Below are 22715 nucleotides of genomic sequence, written 5' to 3'. Positions count from 1 at the left end.
TTGTTTGTTTTTTGTTGTTATTGTGGTGGGGGTTTTTGTTTGTTTTTTGTTTTTATAAATTCTTTAGGGTTTCTTTTAATATTTAAGACCATGTCGTCTGGAAATAACGATAGTTTTTTTTTTTTTTTTTTTTTTGCGGTACGCGGGGCTCTCACTGTTGTGGCCTCTCCCGTTGCGGAGCACAGGCTCCGGACACGCAGGCTCAGTGGCCATGGCTCACGGGCCCAGCCGCTCTGCGGCATGTGGGATCTTCCCGGACTGGGGCATGAACCCGCGTCCCCTGCATCGGCAGGCGGACTCTCAACCACTGCGCCACCAGGGAAGCCCTAAAGATAGTTTTACTTTTTCCTTTTCATTACGTGAGATTTTGAAATGTGGGATGACATTTCGTGACTGATAGCGCCGAGAAAGAGCATTTTTTCCAAAGGCACATGGTTTGCTCAAGTAGTATATCTTAGTGATATATCAGAATCTATCACCCAGAACCAAAATTTCACAGTTGTAACATAGGGCATAAAATATCAGGATTTCTTAAAGCTAGAACTCTGGCACAGTTGCATCATCAAAGTTTTACTATGTCCCAACATTTCATTTCTTTGAAAAAGAAATAAAAAACATATAATTGGGCATATTTTAAAACCACTTGGATAAAAAAACTTTGTGTTGTGGATATTTTAACACACACACACACACACAGCTTGTAATTCTACATCAGAACAAGAAGTACTTTCCAAAGCTGAACCAAGCCAAAGACTGGATAAGGAATCCAGTTGACGGACCTCCCAGGTGAAAACAGTCTTCCAAATTGCACATTTGGATTCTGATCATTCAGCAAACCACCTTCCCCGAGAATGCTCTGCACAGTTGAGTATAAGTTTCATCTGTTATCCAGGACTGTCTCATGAAGCACTCAGTGACGTTGCTTAACTTGTCCTAATTTAGTGGAAACAGGAAAAAAAAGAAAAAAACTGGCTGGCTGACTCAAACCTGAGCCATGACTCAAACTATCTGATATCAAGCTCAATATAAATACCCTAGTGAAGGTTACACATATATCTTTCTCATTGATTTATTACTTTCTTTTTTAAATAAGTTTATTTATTTATTTATTTATTTTTGGCTGCGTTGGGTCTTCGTTGCTGTGCACGGGCTTTCTCTAGTTGTGGTGAGCGGGGGCTACTCTTTGTTGTGGTGCGCAGGCTTCTCAATGTGGTGGCTTCTCTTGTTGCAGAGCATGGGCTCTAGGCACACGGGCTCAGTAGCTGTGGCACGTGGGGTCAGTAGTTGTGGCTTGCAGGCTCTAGAGCACAGTCTCAGTAGTTGTGGCGCATGGGCTTAGTTGCTCCGCAGCACGTGGGATCTTCCCAGACCAGGGCTCGAACCCGTGTGCCCTGCATTGGCAGGCGGATTCTTAACCACTTCACCACCAGAGAAGTCCCCGATTTATTACTTTTTTTTTTTTTTTTTTTCTCTGCACGCAGGCCTCTCACTGTTGTGGCCTCTCCCGTTGCGGAGCACAGGCTCAGTGGCCATGGCTCACGGGCCCAGCCGCTCCGCGGCATGTGGGATCTTCCCAAACCGGGGCACGAACCTGTGTCCCCTGCATCGGCAGGTGGACTCTCAACCACTGCGCCACCAGGGAAGCCCCTGATTTATTACTTTTTAAAATAAATGTTTCATTATGCTATTTTTAAATTTGTGATAATTTTTTAAATATATCAAATTTTTTAGTACTTTGTGTGTAACAGACACCCACTAAAACAGTCTGTAGATGCCAAAGTTTGAAAAAACATTGGTTTAGTGGAAAGGGCACTGGACTATGAGCCAGGAGGTCTAGATTCTCGTCTTGGTTTTGACCTTGACTGTGTTAGTCAACTTTGATAAGCCTTAGTCTCCCTATTCTAGGATAGATTGTATTCCCTGCTCTGGCTTTTCCTCACATGGCTTCTGTAAGAAGCAAATGAGAAAGTGGATGCACAGGTGCTTTGTAACCTGTAAGACTTTGTGCAAACGTATGGGATGAGATGGTGTTCTTTTTTTTTTTAATTGGAGTCTAGTTGATTTACAATGTTGTGTTAGTTTCAGGTATACAGCAAAGTGAATCAGTTATACATACGAGATGGTCTTTTATTTATTTATTTATTTATTTATTTATTTTTAACGTCTTTATTGGAGTATAATTGCTTTACAATGGTGTGTTAGTTTCTGCTTTATAACAAAGTGAATCAGCTATACATATACACATATACCCAGATCTCCTCCCTCTTGCATCTCCCTGAGATGGTCTTTTAAAAAGACTGTCTGTCCCTTTGGCTTCCTTTCTTCTGCTTCCTTTGTGTCCATCCCCATGCCCCACCCACCAACCCCAGCTTTGCATTTCTGAATCTGGCCAATCATCCCACCACCACCCTGGGGACCAAACCCCATTTGTCTCTGGTGAAGAAAATGCCTCGGTCCCCTGAATCTTGCTGTAACTTTTCTGTACCCGAAGGCTCGCTCTCTCTCTCTCTCTCTCTCCATCTCTTGGGCTCTCCCCATAATTATCTAGAGAGAGGGAGCTTCTGATCAGCTTGGGGGCTGCACTGTGTGTACCCCCAGGCCTGACTGCAGAGATCTGTCCCTCTACCCGACTCAGCTCCTTCCCCTCCCAAGGAAACCCACACCTGAGATTCAGTAGACAAACTCCCTCCCCCAGTCCCCTCTGCTATAGTCTGGAAAACTCTGCCAGGTTCTGAGCCAGAGAAGGAAGAGGACGCCTCGCCCTGCGGACCCCACCCTCCAGGAATGGATTTATGCTTCATTGTTGGTGGCAACTATAGAAACCACAGGTGAGTATGAGTCACAAGGTAGTAAACAGGATTCTTTTCTAACAGGGGTTGCCCAGGGCAACCCCGGGAGGGCAGGGCCCTAGATTTCTGGATTGGCCTCTGAGAACCTCCTAGAACACAGAGCTCCCAGACCATGGCACTGGGCCAGGCCAACAAACCCAGATGAATCATTAGCCATTCTTCTGGAGTTCCTGCTCACGACCCCCAAGATCCTCTCGAACCTGAACTTATTTCCATTCCTCAAACTCACCACGCTGGCTCTTGGCTCTTTTTTTTTGTTTTTTTTTTTTTTTGGCTGCGTTGGGTCTTTGTTGCTGTGCGCGGGCTTTCTCTAGTTGCGGCAAGTGGGGGCTACTCTTCGTCGTTGCAGTGCATGGGCTTCTCATTGCAGTGGCTTCTCTTGTTGTGGAGCACGGGCTCTAGGGTACATGGGCTTCAGTAGTTGTGGCGCACGGGCTTAGTTCCTCCGCGCATGTGGGATCTTCCCGGACCAGGGCTCAAACCCGTCTCCCCTGCATTGGCAGACAGATTCCTAACCACTGCGCCACCAGGGAAGCCCTGGCTCTTGGCTCTTGACTTTCCTATCTGAGCTTCCAGCTCCATGAAATTTTCTTCCCTCTTCTTTTTACTCAGAAAACACCTATTCGTCCTTTAGATCTCAGGCCCCTGAAATCTCGGGACCTTCCCTGACCCCTGGAAGTGTCAGAAACCCCATGAAAAGTGGAATCTTATTTCTCACATCAGTGAAATCAGGGCGCTCTCCATGGAGTCCTCCAGAGCCCAGACTCCTTCCCCCTCTGCCAGCCTGAGGGCAAGTCCCTCTGCCTCGGTCCAAGGAGTACTCAACACACCATTGGAAAAGAATCGATTGCCACCAACTCAAATTCTCTATCACCTTCTTCCTGCCTGCACTCAAGGTATCCGCTGGTTCTCTGTCCCACCTGCCTGTTGACTGTTCTGCCACCTTATAAAGGAAAGGTGGGCCTCTTATCAACCGTGTGCAAGAGGACGGTAGTGGGACTCCCCCCGACCCTGCAGCCACCACTGTGGGCGGGCAATAGGCTGCATCGTCCATAGAGAATTTTAAAACATTAACCGCCCCCCAAATGGGCTGCTCTATATTATCACCTCGGGGCAATTCTAAACAACCTCAGTAGGGGCTTCCCTGGTGCCGCAGTGGTTAAGGCTCCGAGCTCTCATTGCAGGGGGGCCCGGGTTCGATCCCTGGTCAGGGAACTACATCCTGCATGCATGCCACAACTAAGGAGCCTGCGAGCCACAACTAAGGAGCCTGCGAGCCACAACTAAGGAGCCTGCCTGCCACAACTAAGACCCGGCGCAACCAAATAAAAACAAACAAATAAATAAATATTGGAGGAAAATGTTTAAAAAAAAATAAAATAAACAACCTCATTGTTAACATATTCCTCCCTGAAAAAATATTTTGTTGGTCTAAGTTCTAATCTACACAAATGTTGTGGTTTCCACTGGCTTTCAATAATAGATATGTAAACTTCAAATTGGTGTATTTGCGTAATTTAACCTTTAAAAAACATTATATTCAACATAGAATTTAATCCTGAAAACTCCAGTTATACAGTGGGCCCCTGACACCCACCAACTCAGCCCCATGTACCCCTTTCCAGAGTGAGTTTATGAGGATTCCCTCCTTCGGAATCATCTGAGCTCCCTTAACGCTAGGTCACCACCTGCATCTCTGCAACACGTATCTGTGTTCAAACAGTAGATTCAAAGGAAACTATGACGGCACCTTGACTATAAAGACAAAAGAAATGAATTGAGTTATTTACCTCTGTCTACTTGGACTTTTTATGTGCGTTTAAAAAGTTTAAACAGTGAAAAGGAGGGCAAATTACAGGTTAGACTTTTTTTATTGAGTCAGGAAAACCATGAAATGTCATCATTTCTTTTTATGATTATTGCTGAAAATAATTTTGTCTAATGGAGAGGGAAAGTGTTTAATCCATGCCACGTGAGACGCTTCAGGTGTGCCTCAGCCTCTCACCCCTCTTGGATTTTGTTATGAATTATTGTTAATTATTATCAATTCTTGGAATGCAAAAGCTTTGTGGCCCCAAACAAAAGACACCAAAATATCAGTTTTGATGAATCCTCTTTTAGTCGAATCACCTCAAGCCTATGACACATCTTCATGTCTTCTCTGTCATGTATATATTTTTGTTATGGGCACAATGTGAAATTAATAAAAAGAAGATATTTTGTGGATGGACCTAGAGATTGTCATACTGAGTGAAACAAGTCAGACAGAGAAAGACCACTATCATATGATATCTCTTATATGAAGAATCTAAAAAAAGGGTAAAAATGAACTTATTTACAAAACAGAGAGTCACAGATGTAGAAAACAAACTTACGGTTACCAGGGGAAAGGGAGGAGAAGGATAAATTGGGAGATTGGGACTGACATATACACACGACTGTATATAAGATAGATAACTAATAAGGACCTACTGTATAGCACAGGGAACCCAATACTCTGTAATGGCCTATATGGGAAAAGAATCTAAACAAGAGTGGATATATGTATATGTATAACTGATTCACTTTTCTGTACACCTGAAACTAGTACAACATTGTAAATCAACTATACTTCAATTAAAAAAAACTTTTTTAAGAATTTAATAGAAAATGAGTACATAAAGCAGTGCTAAAAAATAAAAATAATAAAATAAAAAGATACTTTGGCCCATGTTGGGGTGTTCTGGATTCAGATATGTCACAGAGGGGCTGCACCTCAAGGCATGCAGAACTTCCTCGACCAGGGATGGAACCCGCGTCCCAAGGAGCGGAAGCGTGGAGTCCTAACCACTGGACCACCAAGGAAGCCCGATGATGGTACTCATTTCCATACACCCCCAATTGTCTAAGAATGCCTGATTCCTGAGGGCGGATCCCTTGAGCACAAAGCGGGTGAAGTTCTGAAGGTGATCATACTTTATATCACGCAGGTGACAAACACATGGCCAAGCGCCATGCCTTATCTGTCTGTCTTAAAAATATTCATGATTCTTAAAAAGCGTCTGGGCATTCGATGCCGATCCGCTGTGAGGAGCACCCGTGCCCTGGCTATTCTCAGCCGTGTAAGAGCTTGGCTGGCACCCTCAGCCGTCCTGTCTCGGTCTGTTCTGCTTTGCATATTCGCATGACTTCCAGGAGGAGGAAGTGAAAAGTTTCACATTTACTTTCAACAGCTGAACACGACGTCTTTAAATAAAAGGAACATATATCAGAGGCACTTTAGTGTTTTATATTTTTGCAAACATTTAATGACCTGTAGAAAAAATGTTTCATTAACTTTTGCTCCCAAATTATTGGATAATGGAAAATCATTCTTTTTTTTTAAATTGGATACGTCTCCTGCCTGCTATCAATCATCAATCATTTCTCTGCTCATTTGTTTATTCCTACCATGTTCTTATTAGATTAACTTTAACAACAATGTTATGTGATTCTCCTGTAAATAATGCATTTAACAATAATCATTAAGTACATCTTTTGTAAGCCTGCAACTTACTAGTATTATAGTGTCTTCTCTTCTTCTTGTTAATATGCTCTGAAGCCTAATTATTCTAACAATAAATAATTATTTGTTTATTGGTGCATTTTATTTGTACCATAAACATAAATTGAACATACAATATGTCAGGTAACATTGTAAGTGCTTTATAATATTAACTCACTTGGTCCTCATACAACCATATGAGATAGATTTTGGGATACAGAGAGATTAAATAACTTGCCCAGGCCACAGAGCTAATTAAGTGTCAGAACTAGCATTCAAATCAAGACTGTCTGACTCCACACTTGAGCTAAACAACTGTACTATTGCTGCCTCTCTGAAAAAATTTAGGGAAGTCAAGAACAGCTCTGGCCACCTCCCTGGGGAAGTACAATCCCCCCAAAACATTTCTTTTTAAGTTTAATACATTAATAATTAATGAACCTAGGAAAAGGCATACAAGAAGTCATTATATTATTTTGCAAGTTTTTTACAAACTTTATTTTTTATATAAAATTTAAAATAGAAGTGAATAGTTTTACTTTTAAATGTTAAGATTGATTAAAATTTTTTTAAATTACATTTAAAACTCTAAAGAAAAATTTTAGGTCTAAAAAATATGGAAGGGGGCTTCCCTGGTGGCGCAGTGGTTGAGAGTCCGCCTGCCGATGCAGGGGACACGGGTTCGTGCCCCGGTCCGGGAAGATCCCACATGCCGCGAAGCGGCTGGGCCCGTGAGCCATGGCCGCTGAGCCTGCGCGTCTGGAGCCTGTGCTCCGCAACAGGAGAGGCCACAACAGTGAGAGGCCCGCGTACAGCAAAAAAAAAAAAATAAAATAAATAAAAAATATGGAAGGATGTATACAGTTTTCCAAAATTCTTTTGGTAGTGGTAACAAGCAGAGTTTGAAGACAACGGTATTTTCAAAAATTTATTTTATTGAAGTATAGTTGGTTTACAATATTGTGTTATTTTCTACTGCACAGCAAAGTGATTCAGTTATACATATATATATATTCTTGTTCATACTCTTTTCCATTATGGGTTTTCACAGGCTATTGAATATAGTTCCCTGTGCTCTACAGCAGGACGTTGTTGTTTAGCCATCCTCTGTACAATCGTTTGCATCTGCTAAGCCCTAACTTCCACTCCATCTCCTACCCCCACCTCCCTGGGCAGCCACCAGTTGGTTCTCTAGAAGGGAACAGTCTCAAGGAACATTTCGGGAAACTGTCATGTGATTCTTTTTTTTTTTTTTTTTTTTTTGCGGTATGCGGGCCTCTCACTGTTGTGGCCTCTCCCGTTGCGGAGCACAGGCTCCGGACGCGCAGGCTCAGCGGCCATGGCTCACGGGGCCAGCCGCTCCGCGGCGTGTGGGATCCTCCCGGACCGGGGCACGAACCCGTGTCCCCTGCATCGGCAGGCGGACTCTCAACCACTGCGCCACCAGGGAAGCCCCATGTGATTCTTTTGCTTTCACCTCATTGGCCAGAACTTGGCATGTGGTCCTTTGCTCTCACACGTGAGTTCCAGGAAATCAGACTCTTGAGATGGAGATATGAATGGAAGAGGTTTATTGGACGCACTCTTGGATTCAACCCCTGTGGAGGGGAAACAGCTGGACTGGGCAGAGGGAGGAGGGAAGACAATACAGTCACAACAGAGACTTGATGATCCCACAGGCAGCTCTAGAGTCAGAATGGCCTTGCAGACTCATCCCAAACAAGGGGCCCAGACCTTTATACACACACCAGCTGGCCACCAGATGCAGGCTGCCCTGAGGAAGGTGGCAGAACCTTGGGTGAGGCAGCTCTTCGGCTGAAGTAATTGCCAGACAAGAGACTCAATTGCAAGCTATCAAAAACGGCCACTGCATCCCCACTCTACAGACAAGGAACTTGAGGTACATTGAGATTAAACAGCTTGCTCAAGGTCACCGAGCTGGTAAATGGCTGTATCAGTTATCCATTGCTACGTTAATACTGCATTTTCCCAGAAAAATCATCCACCAAAAGTCTAATAACAGGCTAATAATAATTATTGGGTGAGTCTATGGGTCAGCTTGGTGGTTCTCTGACTTGGGCCAGGCTAGGCTGATTTCAGCTGGGCTTCCTCATGCCTTTGTGTCCATGGGGCGGCTTTACTTGGTCTGGCCTAGGAAGGCTCCCCTAAACATGGTCCTCCACAGGCTCTCCTCAGGATGGTGGGAAGGTTCCAAGAGAGAAGGAAAGTGCGCAAAGCCTTTTGAGGGCCAAGATCGGAACGGGTCCATCACTTCTTCCACTCTTTTGGCCAAAGCAAATCACCAGGCCACGCCCAGAGTCAGCCTGGGAGGATGCTCCACGGAGGCATGGGACCCGGGGATGACCTACCACAGTGATGGAGTCAGGATGCAAACTCCAGAGACCACACTCTTAACCCTCATCCCACGGACATGTCCCTGTCCAATCTTTAGTTAGTATCTATTTCAAGTTCCATCAGCTGGTGCAGCCAGCACCTTCATGGGCTCCGTGGAAGGGACAAGGTCCTACCTTCAAGGAGCACACAGCCTAAGTTAAGCCTAAGTTAAGGAGACGTGACACCCACCACGGAAAGTTTGGTAACAACAAAGGCAGGACGAGTGGCAGGGGTGATGAAAGCAGCAGGAGTCAAAGGTAGGAAAGGGGGCTTCCCTGGTGGCGCAGTGGTTGAGAGTCCGCCTGCCGATGCAGGGGACACAGGTTCGTGCCCCGGTCCAGGAAGAGCCCACATGCCGCGGAGCTGCTGGGCCCGTGAGCCATGGCCGCTGAGCCTGCGCTTCCAGAGCCTGTGCTCCACAATGGGAGAGGCCACAACAGTGAGAGGCCCGCGTACCCCAAAAAAAAAAAAAAAAAAAAAAAAGGTAGGAAAGGGCGTGGAGACTGGAGGGTCGGCGGGCATTGATCTGGGGGGTGCAGAGCGTGCAGAGATGGGTCCTATGGTGAGTCAGGAGGGACAAATATCTCCCCTTCTTCCTCCCTCCGCGAGGTACTGATGGAGGGGAAAGAAGATGGAGATGGGATGGGGGAGGGGGCCCCTGAGGAAGGTAGGTCTCTAAATCACCTCTCGGTTGGCCCCTTAGCCATTAGGATTTTCTGTTGGCCTTGGACATGCACTGAGTCCAGATGCCAAGCACAAGCATGTTCCATTCTCATGTGAGTTTACTACCCGATTTTTTTTTAATCTATTTATTTATTTTTGGCTGCGTTGGGTCTTTGTTGCTGCGTGCGGGCTTTCTCTAGTTGCGGCGAGCGGGGGCTACTCTTCATTGCGATGCGCGGGCTTCTCATTGCAGTGGCTTCTCTTGTTGCGGAGCACGCGCTCTAGGCGTGTGGGCTTCAGTAGCTGTGGCACGTGGGCTCAGTAGTTGTGGCTCACGGGCTTATTTGCTCCGTGGGATCTTCCCGGAGCAGGGCTTGAACCCATGTCCCCTGCATTGGCAGACGCATTCTTAACCACTGCGCCACCAGGGAAGCCCTACTGCCTGATTTTAAGCACGGTGGCTTCCCAGAAAAATCTGCCGAAGAGAGGACCAAGGCAGGTGACTTTATAAAGGCAAGGGGATGGGGCTTTGGGACGGGCAATCAGGAAGAGGGCTTGGGAGGAGACAGAAGAGTGGAGAGGCTGAACAGATGCTGTGAGGAGTGATATTTTGGGGACAGGGGGTGATGTGTGAAGATGCTTTTTCACCGCACCGCGTAGCACGAGGGATCTTAGTTCCCCAGCCAGGGATCGAAACTGTGCCCCCTGCAGTGGAAGCGAGGAGAGGGGAAGCTCGGAGTCTTAACCACTGGACTGCTAGGGATGTCCCATGAAAATGCTTTTTTAAGGAAATCTCGCTGGTGGTGAGCCGCAGGTCCTTATGCTGCAGGACGCCGCCCTGAGCAAAGGCCAACATCACTGCTCAAGGCAGTTTCTTTGAATGCTAAGCTGACCTTTAGGATGGAAACAAGGCAGCTGGTTTCTTCTGGCTGTCTTCCTCCACAGCAGGCTTCCCACAGTAACCCACTTATCTTCTACAGGAGAGCGGTGAGAAGTGCAGGTTTGGGGTCAGACAAATGTGAGTTCAAATCCTGGCTTTTCCTCTTGCTCACTTTGTCCTCTTGAGCGTGTTATGTAACCTCTCCGAGCCTGTTTCCTCATCTGTTATAATGAGGATAATATCTAACTCGTAGGGCTTTTGTGAGGATTAAATGAAATTACACATGTCAACTGCTAAATTATTCCTGCGCCTAGTAATTGCTTTATTAAAAAGCTAGCTGTTATTATTATAATGATTGTAAAGTGTAGTATTATTATCCTCATTTTACATACAAGGGTGGAGACTTGGGGAAGTCAAGTTCACCTGCCCCAGAAGCCCTTCTGAAGGGCCCTGCCTTTGAACAAAGACAGTTCCATGACTGAAGGTCAGCTAGGCAGATGGAAAGGATCAATGCAAAATCAGAGTGGAGACGGGCATAAAATGGGGGCGAGGTCGGAGGATACATGTGCCCAAATGCTCACAGAGGTCTTCTGGTGGAGGCTCATGGTTGGACCAAATGCCCGCTCTGAAGCCTTGTTGGATGTAGGGATTGGATCCCAGCTGTTCCACATGCTGGCTTTGTGTCCTTAGCCAAGTTACTTTACCCCTGAGACTCATTCTTGCATCTAGCGAGCGGGATAATACCAGCAGCCCTGCTCCGCTGGGTTGTGCTGAGGAGATTGACTAGTCTACACTGAGCACAGCGCCGGGCACGTAGGATGGCTCCTGAGACCTAGGGGCTGCCCACGTGACGCCAAACTGAGAACCTGGGCCTCTGAAGGATGGGGAGAGGATCCAAGGCTTCTGGATGCTGCTAAAATGACCCGAATTGTGGTTCAGTTATCCAAAGAGGGGCCTGTGATACAGAGAAGGGTATTCCCCAGAGCATGAGGAAATTACTTTAAGCTTGAGCAGGCGGTATTTGGGTCAGTGATGAGAAAGAACTTCCTGAATTTCAGGTTTGTCAAATTAAATTAGAAAAAACAATTTGGGACTGTTGTGCCCGCGTCTGCTCTAAGAGTAAAATATCTGCCCATCTTCCTGGGCTGGGCAAGAAGTGTCATAAGGAGATGCGCCTACACAGTCTCTCTGGGCAAATGAGCCTCAAAATACACATGTCACAGCAAGGGCTGGCTGTGAGCCTGGACTCAGTGACAGGGGCCAGAGAGCTCATAGAAGCTGACCATGGTTTGGGGGCAGGGGGCAGGGGGCAGGGTGAGCTGTTCTAGCTTTGAAAACATGTGCAAGGACTGACCCAAAGCCTTAAAATTCTTCATTCTGTGTGCTTTTGAGTCACTCTGGGGCTGAGCAGGTGGACACCCAGTGTCAGCACAGACCTGAGGGAGGAAACCAAATGACTGTTTGGAGAAAGGGGCTGTCACTGATCAGAGCCACTGGAACAAAGGCACAGACTGGGCAGCAGCCTCGCTGGCGGTTGTCAGGCAGCAGTGAGGACCATCTGCCAAGGACATTAGGCAGCCTTTCTGCACAGGGAGGAGTGTCAGGTTGTGAGACCACATGGCTGCCATCCAGCTGGGAAAGGCCACTCCTGGCCCCCAGACCAAGTCACATCTACCTGCACTTCCAGGAATTGCCACTAGGGGAGCACACGGCTCCCAAGGACAATGAGGCAAGTCAAGGCCACGAACTAAAAGGCCTCCAGAGATTATTCACTTTTGCTACCTTCTCATCATTCTTGAAGGCCTGAGCTCCCTGGGAGGAGAAGGGAGTGGGGAGCATTCCCACGGGTGCGGACTCGGTGCCATCGCCTTGGCCTTCCTGCTGAGGAAGTGCCGGGGATCCTGAGCCACGGAGGCCCTCCTGGTCTTGCTACGATGCCACAGCCCCTCCGGGGACCCACTGTGTCAAGAGCAGGAGGGGGCCTGGTCAGAGCACAGACCCAGACATTCACACACCTGACTCCAAGGTCTGCCTCAGGAGATCCCAAGAAGGGCCTTTGGGGCCCCCAGCTCCGCTCCTATGCACTTTCCCCATCACCTTCCACCAGAGGCAAAGGCCACACTCACCCAGTGCCCCAGTCTTGGCTTAATGTGAGAAAAGCATCTGATAAGCTCCCTGAGGCAGAGGGAGCCCTTTGTCCCCACCAAGGCAGGCACTGCTAAGCCAGGGCGTTCTCTCTCCAGAGCCCTCATCATCCACAGAATCCTTCTGGACATAATATTCTAGGACACCCACTACTAATCCATCAGAATTGGTGCACAAGGTAAAACTTAGGGGGCATGGTTGTCTTAAGGGGCCAGAAGCCTTTAGAAGGAGTGCCACGGAAGAAATGCTGAAGGGGCGGTCATGAACCAGGAATGCACAACTAGAGTTAGGGAAGAATTCCAGCTACTTAAAAAACAAAGACCTTCCTTTTGGGCAAGGGCAGAGAGATGACAGCGTAGGCACAACTACCTGCAAGCCCGTTCTATCTGGGTCCTTTAGCAAGTCAAGGCCGTTCAGCTCCACAGACACCAATGCCAGGCCTGCACAGGCCCCCGTGCTAAGGGCTCCCTGCCCTCAAGGAGTCCAGTGAAGGGCGTGTACACATAAGCCAACAGCAGCAGAATTAGGCAGAATATGAGTGGTGCCTTCCAAAGCAACACAATGGCCAAGGCATTGAAAGTGGGGAGGAAAGTGGTCCCTCTGGTTGGAGGATCATCAGGAAAATCTCCTGAAGGAAGCAGGACCTTGGAGGAGGCAGAAGTGGAGGTGGGGGCACAAGGGGTCAGGAACGTTAGTTATGCCAGCTGGGGGGAGTGCTTGAGCAAAGGCGTGGAGCCAGGGAAGCCCAGGCAGAGTCAGAGAATGGGGACACGTCCAGGGACAGAGCGGGGGAGCAGAAAGTGAAAGCAGGAAGTATGACTGGGGCCATGCCTTGGAGGTCCTTGCATGCCAGGAAGAGGTTTGTCCTCCGAAGCCACCACCCAGAAATTGGCAACTGTGGTGGGATGTCCCCAGGACAGGGGAGGCTCTCAGGAGGCTTTGGGAAGCCTGCCCTTTCCCTCTTTCTTTCTAAACACTTCTCTGTGTCTTTGCTCATGCTGTTCCCTCCTCCAGAAATGCCCCCTCCCTCCTACTCTGGTCAACAAACTCCTACTCAACCTTAGAGTCCCAGCACAAAGTTCACCTCCTCTATGAAGCCTTCCCTGGCTCCCTTACATTCCTCATAAGTAACTTATAGATCAATGTTCCATTCCCCATTAGTCTATCTGTCTCCCCATTAGTTTGTAATTTCCTGGAAGTCAGGGGCTATCCCTATACTAGGAATTATACGATTCTTATACTAGTCCTCAAACTAGGAGTGCATATTCTGTATACTCCTAGCACCTTGCACAGAGAACACAGCCAGTAAGTGGGAGAGGGACGGAGGGCATCAGTTCTGGTCTGAGGCGCTGTCAGCTGTGCCCCGTGGCCTGGCCTCCTGGTTTTATCTGCTTCACATGACCTGGTACCTCCCAGCTGGAGCCCTCAGCTTCCCCCGCCCCCAGCTCTGGAGGGAAGAAGACACACCTCCCATCAGCTTCCTCACTGCCAGTGCCTGCTAGCACCTCATTAACCCAGCTGGCCCCCACCCTGCCCTGAGAGGTGTGGGCTGGGCAGAGTTCAGGGATCAAGGGAGTCTCCCTGATCTTTCTGCCCATGAGGAAGGATAGCCCCAGAAGTCACCCTCGTGCTGTACTGGACAGAGGCTTTTGATCCTCAGAGCTCTGCTCTTGGACAGACAGACACCTCACTAGCTGTGGGGTCCAGCTGGGGACTTGATGAGGACCATCTGCACTGGGGCAGAAACAGAGGCACAGAGGAGGGATAGGACTCAGGCTAGGGGGAACTCCCTGGCGGTCCTGTGCTTAGGACTCCTTGCTTTCACTGCCGAGGGCGCGGGTTCAATTCCTGGTCGGGGAACTAAGATCCCACAAGCTGTGTGGCACGGCCAAAAAAAAGTTGGGGGGGGGAATGTGAGGGAAAGCGGGGTGGGAAGAAAGACGCGTACCCAGGTGCCCCCCAGTAGAGGCCAACCCGCCAACCTGCCAACTCTTCCAGCTTCATTCAGCTCCCTGAGCTGTGTTCCCCTCTGAGACTGTCGCAGGCAGGGGTCTTCTCTCCACAGCATGGAAGGGACGAGGCAGGCTGTGAGATGAACCATCTGACGAGGCCGGAATGGAACAGATAGAACACAGGAGTCCGGTCTCCCACCCCACACGTTCCTGTGGCCACTCCTCCAGCTTCTTTCCCTGAGAACCTCTCCTCCCAGAGAGGCTGGAGACCGACCGGCCCTGGGGCAGTGGCGGGTGGACGTTGGATATCAGCCTCGAGACAAGTGAAAGGGTTAACGGTCCTGTGTCCACTGGCCCAGTGTAGCCAACTCTCTCAGCGCCTGTAAGTCCGGGCTTGCCTCTGGTGTTCTCTCAGTTTCCATTCCTCTCTTACTCCTTCTACTTGGGAGGACACCCTTGGCACCAGCAGTGTGTGGGGTGTCATTTAATACTGCCAGTAATCAGCACCTCCTGTTTACTGGCTCTCTTTCCCTCATGGCTACTCTTGTCACTCCTGGATCCCTCTCTGTCTCTCACAGACACACACACGCACACACACACACACACACACACACACACACACACACGAGGAATGGGAAAAAGGGCTTCTGTCCACCACAATTCCTGCCCCACACAACTTCTCTCCCTAAAACGGATTCGGATCAACTGGGAGGCAGGAAGCAGGAGGTAGGATGCGGAGAGCTGGAGATGCCAACAGCTCTTCTGAACTAACAGAGCAATCGCATAACAGCAAGCTCAGAACAAGAGAATAATGGGGGGCAAATAGGAGGAAGGCAGACGAAATTAAAAAGTATCAAAGGATAAAGATTCCTCTTCCAAATCAAACAGAGTCATCAGAGTCGAGGATTGGAACACTTCAGATCATTTGTGGGTTTAATATGCCAGCAAAGAGAGGAGAGAGATTGGACACCCTTTCCCCAGTGATACAATGACAGGATGTCTGTACACTTCACCGCATAGCCATTTTTAAAAATTTATTTATTTATTTATTTATTTTAAATTTATTTTTGGCTGTGTTGGGTTTTCGTTGCTGCACACGGGCTTTCTCTAGTTGCGGCAAGCGGGGGCTACTCTTTGTTGTGGTGCGCGGGCTTCTCACTGCGGTGGCTTGTCTTGTTGTGGAGCACGGGCTCTAGGTGCGCGGGCCTCAGTAGTTGTGGCTCGTGGGCTCCAGAGCACAGGCTCGGTAGTTGTGGCGCACGGGCTTACTTGTCCCGTGGCATGTGGGATCTTCCCGAACCAGGGCTCGAACCCGCCTCCCCTGCATTGGCAGGCGGATGCTTAACCACTGCGCCACCAGGGAAGTCCCCACGTAGCCATTTTACAGGAGGAAGAACCAGGACAGGGTGGAGGGCTGGAGGCACTCAGACCTGCTCCCCACACTGGGTCTTCAGCTTCATGATTGTGAGAAGACAATGACCACACATCCATGGACACTTCTGATTCCATGTCCAGCGTTTCTGTCAGATGATGTGTCCTGATCTGGGAATGTGAAAATGTGCCCTTTATTTTGCTGCCGGCTGTAGGTGCCGGGACGCCCTCCTGAAACCTTCAATGTGGCTGTTTGCCAGTGAAGAGCGAGGGTGCCCCCATCTGATACCCCCGTCCTCCCACCCCCAGACTTGATTAATGGGAGAAGTGTTGGGTCAGCCTCAGCCTGGCACCAGACGCCATCCCTAGAGCAAAGGTGAAGTCCAACCTTCTACCAGATGGCTGGAGCCGGCAAGCAGAGATAAGGGTCACACGTTGGACTCCACAGCCAGAGTGGGGGGCAGTGCCCCCGGGGTCCGTGAACCCCGACACCCCTTCTGCTGCGGGTCCTGCTCCCCTGCCTGGTTAAAGGAGGAAGACGGGGCCGAGACCAGGGCAGTGGGGGGCTAGTCAGTCACTCACAGCACGCGCAAAGCGAGGTGGGCACCTGCTGCGGGTCACTCGGTCATCACCGCCGCCCGCCGGGGGGAGGGGGCGCGGGGGGTTGCAGCGCGCGAGGGCGGCGGGCAAGCCAGGGTGGGTGGCAACTTCAGGGGCGAGGGGAAGAGGGGAGGGGTCCCTGCGGAGCGAGCCCTCCTCGGCGGGGGAAGGTGGTGGCCGCAGCCCGGGCACAGCCGCTCGGTCCCCAGGGGCCCATGGGCGCCCACTGCGCCGTGGGTCCGGTGCCCGCGGGAGAGGGAGGAGCCAGCCCGAGGCCCCGCCCCTCCGCCCCTTCCCTCCCGGCCCGGCCCGGCCCCGCGCTGCGCTGCCCTGGTCCCGCGGGCCGCTCGGTCCCAGACCCGGCCGGGCCGCGAGGCGGGCATCGCGGGGGGAGCAATCGGCGACCGAGGGGCTGGCAGCGCGGGCAGCGGGCGCGGGGACACCTGCGGACACAGGTGAGTGGCGGGAGGGCGGGGGCGGGGCGCCGGGGCTGGGGGCGCGGGGCCGAGAGAAGGGGAAGCCGGGTCAAAGCTCGGAAAGGACCCCGGGGAGGAAGAGGGACTCAGAGCCCTAGGAGGGAGGATTATTGGGAGGGGGCCCGGGAGACAAGGAACGTTGTCCCCTGCTCATAAATCAGAAGAAAAGTAAGGGGCGGGCTGCGCGGGATTCTGGGGCCCACCTGGAGGGAGACCAGCACCTGCTTAGGAGGTCTCTCCTCTCCAGGCCCGGCCGCCCCAGAGAGCGGGTCCTCTATCCAGGTTTAGCGGGAGGGGATGGAGCCCCGCGCGCGCGGCTCCCAGCCCCACGGAGGAGGTCCCATTGGCTGGGGAAGACCAAACAGAGCCTGCTCCCCCTCGGCTCGTCTGTAAGGCCAGCAGCCGGATAGCTGTCTATGGCCTGGAGGGTCCAGGTAAGGGGTGGGGCAAGTTTTTCTCTAAAAGACCAGATAGTAAATATTTCAGACTCTGAAGCCGCTGTGGTCTCTGTCACAGCTAGCAGGAACGTTGTCACAGACAACTGGCCAAGGAGATGATGTGGCTGTGTTCCCATAACACTTTATTTATGGACATGGAAATTTGAATTTCACATAATCTTCGTATGTTGTGAAATATTATTCTTCTTTTGACTTTTTGCAACTATTTAAACATGTAAAAAACATTCTTAGCTTGTGGGCTGTGCAAAAACAGGTGGCAGGCGGGGCTGTGTCCAACGGGCCCCCTCCAGCTTGCCACCCCAGACACTCATCCCCCACTCCCGTGTTTGGAGGAGGGGAGGGTGTAGCTAGGTGCAAGCGGCATCCTGGATGCGGGCATCCAGGAACCGAGGGACCCTTGCTCCCAGCTACTCTTAGGACTTCAGCATCCTTTGAGGCCAGGGTAGGAGCTGGTACCCCAAATGCGCAAATGTGAGGGAAGGGGCATGGTTCCAAGGGGCTTCCTACCCCGCATGTCGGGGTGTGCCCGACCCCCACCAAGTCATAGATGAGGCAGCTGTGCTCTCCAAACAAGTAGTCTTGGCCCTCCCTCTCCCCTTCCCTCTCTTCCCCTCCCCCTCCCCCCTCTGTCTCCAGCCTGGCGTCACCCACTGATCAAGGCTGGCCCTTCCATTCCTTATTTTCTCTCTGCAGCCTCAGCGGGTCCCTTTCTCCTGAACATTGGAATTATGACCCTTGGGAGGTGACCCAGGAGAGAAGGGATGCACGCCTTTGGTCCTCCCAATGAGGGTCGCCTCCAAGGACTGGTGGCCTCCCGCATTGAGACCTATGGGGGCCGGCTTCGGGCCTCCACCCCGAGTACTCCTGGTAGCCTCTATCCCCGAGGAGGCCCCGTGCTGGTGAGTCCAGACTGTGTCCCAAAGGTGACCGGGGTGGGGCAGGGGGTGGACACCCAGGCTTTCAAGTCTCTGTCCCCTTGCCAGGCCTTGGACTGCTCTATTCTTAGCCCGCACCCCTGCCTTCTTTCGTGGGTTGTGAGGGAGAGGATGGCCGTGCTGGGCCAGGCTCCCGGGACTCCACACGCATCCCAGACAGACGGGGCAGGTGAGGCAGAGAGCCGGGAGGGGCCAGGCCCTCAGTGCTGTTAGACTGGTCACAGGCACGGAGCTGGTGGGGAAGGTCACCAAACCCAGGCTTTGGCACCTCCCAGACTCCCACCTCTACTTGGGAGGAACCGGTGGGCTCCTTGAAGCCTGCCTCCCTTTGAGTCAGGCCTGGAAGAAGAGCAAAGGTTCAAGGTGCTCCTACTCTACAGGTGGGAGGGGAGTGAGGGCCTGCCCACCTCCACCCCAGCTCCACCCTCCTGGCGGCCTCCAGTGCTGACCAAGGAAATGGGTGTGGAGGCTCAGCAGTCTTTCCCTCAGCCTCCAGGCTCTCCCTCCACCTTGAGGTCCGTTCTGCTTCCGGCCGGGGGTATCCCCTGCCTGACTGCAGGAGGGTTTGGCCCTGGGAGGCAGCTGAGGGTGGGAAGGGAGAATAGGATGTCTGTGGGGTAAATCAGGCCACGGGCAGATCAGGGAATGTGACCAGGCCTCAACTTCTCACACGGAAGGGCAACCACTCCCAACGGGCTGGGACGTGCCCCGGGGAGGAGGCCGCACATGTGAGGGCCCCCGTCCCCACGTGCGCGGGAGGCTGTGAAGGCCCCAGAATGCGTGTGCACCGGGCGCTGTGCACGCACGGCCGTGGTGCAGGGAGCACACATGGGAGTGGGGTTGGAGGGGGACACTGGGACCCACGCAGAGCCTGGGCACGTGCATGCCTGTGCTCCTGCTCTGCACGAGGCCCCGCTGCTACCCCCTGGGGACCCGGGCCCGGCAGGCCCCTGCCTGGCTCAGCGGCCTCCCTGGCAGTGGCTGCTGTGACTCAGGGCCAGAGCGGCTCTCACCAAACTGGTTTGAGGGGAGAGGTGAGCTGGCCCAACTTGCCGGCCTAGGGGATGCTGTCCATAGCCAAGCCAGGCCCCACAGCTTGTCTGGGACTTCTGTGGGGAGAGGACAACCCCAGAACTCCCCCACTCCTCCTCCAGGATCCCAGTGGCCGACACCTCCAAGGCTATGTCCACTTTACCAAGGGTTCTGGCCCGGCCCGAGGCCTGTCTCCCCTAAGGCTGCGAGAACCAGAGCCTGAGAAGAGGCATGGAGGCCCCTTTGGGGCTGGGACACCTCACTTCCCCAAACTCAAGGTAAGCGGTCCCTCTCCTCCCATCCCCAAGCTCACAGCCTGAGCTGCGACGTCCTCCAGAGACCATCAGAGCTGAGAACACGGGAGCCCCTCCAAGAAGCAGTGTGTGGCTCTGTCTAGAGACCCTCTCAGGGGAGCATCTCTAAGCCAGGCGGCCTCGTAAAGATGTCCGCTTGATGGGCAAGTGTCAAAATGTTCCTGAGACCACTGGTTCCCTAAGTCCCATTCTGGTCTCCACCTGAAGGTCCCTCTGAAGGATTGTGTCTCAGGAGAGCCCTGGAAGCTATCTTTCTGGTCAGGAAGCCCAGGTCAGAACCCTCTGTCCAGGGACCTTTCTGCAGACAAGGTGCCTCTCCATCCGTGTTCCGGCAACACCCTGTACCCTGTAATCCCAGCCAGGATTGATCCTCGTCCCTCGGGCCTGCGTGTCCTTACTCAAGCTCAGGGCAGCTTGCCAACACACACACACACGCGCACACATGCACGCACGCACGCACGCAGCCCTTCCCGGGCCAGGAAGTGGCCAGGACTAATCCCTTCTCGGCGCCCCTAGGAAGTCACCAGAGCCCACGAGCTGGAGGTGCGGCTGCACACTTTTAGCATGTTTGGAATGCCCCGCCTGCCCCCAGAGGACCGGCGGCGCTGGGAGATCGGAGAGGACAGTGACAGCCGCCTGGCCATTGAGAAGTCCTGGAAGGATCTGGTGCCTGGGCACAAGGTGAGCCTGGGACACAGTGTCTGTCCCCGTGGGGTCCTAGACACACACACACACACACACACACACACACACACCTCACCTCACCTCTGCCCCGGCGGAGGGAAAGGCCTTGGGAAGTGGGGTCTGCAGGGACAGCACTTGGGGCATCTTGCTGTAGCTTCAGATCCCGGCCCCGCCACGTACTAGCGAGACCTCGGTCAAGACAGCAAACCTCTCTGCGCCTCGGTCGCCTCCTCTGTGACTCGGGGATAACACCCCCTACACACTGGAGGATTGGGGGAGGGTTAAAGGCTTTCTGTGCAGTAGATCTGGTAGCATTCAGCAGATGGCAGCTGCTGGTCTTGTCATCATTCCCCAGCTGAACCAGCCCTGTCCCCACCCAGGAGATGAGCCGGGAGCTGTGCCACCAGCAGGAAGCGCTGTGGGAGCTACTGACCACGGAGCTCATCTACGTGCGGAAGCTCAAGATCATGACGGATGTGAGCCGCCCTCCCCCCACCCCCCCGCCGCATCCCCGGCAGCCCCGCCCCCGGGCCCCATCCTTGGCCGTTTACCGTGTCCCTTGAATCACCCCCCGTTCTCCAGACCGGAAGGGACACGGCTGTTGGGGAGAAGGGGCAGGACACCAAGATCCCCCTGACCTGAGACCTGCCCGGGGTCTTGGAAGAGAGGCTCGCGATGCTGAAGGTGGGGGTGGGGATGCTGTGAAGGGCTGGCTAGGCTGGGGTCTGAGAGGACGAGGTCAGGCGCTGAAAGCCCTCCCTGCATCCAGCTCCTAGCCGCCGGTTTGCTGAACTTGCAACGAGTGGGGCTGCTGACGGAAGTGAGTGGGCGCTCGGGGTGTGGGACCCAGCGAGTGGGGGGCGGGGTCACAGCGGAATTGCCACCCCCATTTACCCTGCCCTCCCCACTCCCCTCCTTGCTCTAGACCCCAAGCAGGCTGCAGGTCCCACCCAGCCCCTGCCACTCGGGCTTAGCCGTCCCTGCCTGCCCACCGCCCTGCTTGCCCACCGCCCGTGCTGCCCGCAGGTCACCTGCCGAGGCATGTTCTGCTCCCTCCTCCAGGTGTCAGCTGAGACCCTGTTTGGAAATGTCCCCAGCCTGATCCGAGCCCACCGGAGCTTTTGGGAAGAGGTGTTGGGGCCCACCCTGCAGGAGACGCGAGCCTCGGGCCAGCCTCTGGACCCTGTCAGCCTGCAAAGCGGCTTCCTGTCGGTGAGGCGGGGAGAAGGGCCCCATCTGGATGGGGCAGGACTGGGAGAGCCCCAAGGGGTCCTGTCCGCTGGAATGCTCATATCACTGGCACCCTGCCGTGACTCGAGGGGGTCCAAGGGCACGACCCCTACCCCTAAATACCACCTCACCTCTTACCTTCATTCCACCAGTATGACCTCTGTCCCGAAGGCTCTTTGGGCTTCTGGAGCCCCAAGAGGGAGGGCAGCTATCTCAGGGAAGGGCTACACCTAAGCTCTCATCGACCATGAAATCTTATGTCCGGGACAGAGACCCATCGACAAGTGGCAGGGGCCTAAGCAACTTGTCCCTCAGGGGCCTGGGGGAAGGGGATGTGAAAGGCCGCAAGAGGCCCAGGATCTGACTTCCTCCCAGTTCACTGGCCAGGGAAACGTGGCCTTGCAGAGTTGGACTGAGGTAGAGAGGCAGGGGGACAGTCTCCTGCGGGCCGTTGGTGGCCCTCTTCCCCAGGAGCGGGGCTCTGGGCAAGCCTCAGGTCACCACCCCATGGCTGGGCTGAAATGGGATCCGCAGTGCCCTGAAAACGCTCTAGCTAAATTATTGATGGAGGGTGAGGTCCAGAGCAGCAGGGCATGGTGGGGGCTGAGGATGGAGCTCAGAGGGCGGCAGCGGGTCGGCCCCTCGGGACCTCAACTCCTCCTTGGAATCCAGAGACGGGGGCTGGAAGTGATGGGGGGCTGGGATTGGCAGGAGCTGGACTAAGGATCTAGGCCAGGCTCTGTCCCCTGCCCGCTCCCCGCCCCACACCTGTGCCTCCAGTTCAGCCAGCGCTTCCAGCCCTACGTCCTGTACTGCCTGCGAGTGAAGCAGACCATGGCCTACGCCTGGGAGCAGCAGGACAACAACCCTCTCTTCAACACCTTCGTGCAGGTGGGAGAGGGGCTGCTGGGAAAGGGGGATGCGGCGGACCTTGATCCAAGGCTGAGGGGATCCCCAGGGCGGGGCAGGAGGGTGGCTTGCAGCCCCCTGACCCCTGCCCACCTTCCCTGGCAGTGGTGTGAGAAGCACAAGCGCTCGGGGAGGCAGATGCTGGGGGACCTCCTCATCAAGCCCCACCAGCGCATCACCAAGTACCCACTGCTGCTCCAGGCTGTGCTCAAGAGGAGCCCCGAGGCCCGCGCCCGGGAGGCCCTGACGGCCATGGTAGGGGCCACCAGGGCTGTACCCTCAGGAGTTGGGGGCTGGTGA

At 52.9% G+C, this 22715-nt stretch overlaps 1 protein-coding gene across 1 annotated transcript in view; it reads left to right on the top strand.

Moving 5' to 3' along the window:
* PLEKHG6 (pleckstrin homology and RhoGEF domain containing G6) overlaps positions 1-22715 on the top strand; it is a 41838-nt gene that overhangs the window by 8848 nt on the left and 10275 nt on the right. Inside the window, exons 3-12 of the mRNA XM_082636937.1 lie at positions 2696-2828; positions 17101-17287; positions 18005-18210; positions 19401-19556; positions 20109-20273; positions 20657-20752; positions 21046-21096; positions 21339-21488; positions 22287-22397; positions 22521-22670. Coding sequence (XP_082493063.1) covers positions 18073-18210; positions 19401-19556; positions 20109-20273; positions 20657-20752; positions 21046-21096; positions 21339-21488; positions 22287-22397; positions 22521-22670 — 1017 coding nt within the window. The 5' untranslated portion in view covers positions 2696-2828; positions 17101-17287; positions 18005-18072. The remainder of the gene's footprint in view (positions 1-2695; positions 2829-17100; positions 17288-18004; positions 18211-19400; positions 19557-20108; positions 20274-20656; positions 20753-21045; positions 21097-21338; positions 21489-22286; positions 22398-22520; positions 22671-22715) is intronic.

The sequence above is a fragment of the Mesoplodon mirus genome (assembly GCF_964341445.2).
Source record: "Mesoplodon mirus genome assembly, chromosome: 11".
NCBI classification, from domain to species: Eukaryota; Metazoa; Chordata; class Mammalia; order Artiodactyla; family Ziphiidae; genus Mesoplodon; species Mesoplodon mirus.
The sequence above is the reverse complement of the archived record's forward strand: the minus strand, read 5'-3'. Positions and strand labels throughout refer to the sequence as shown.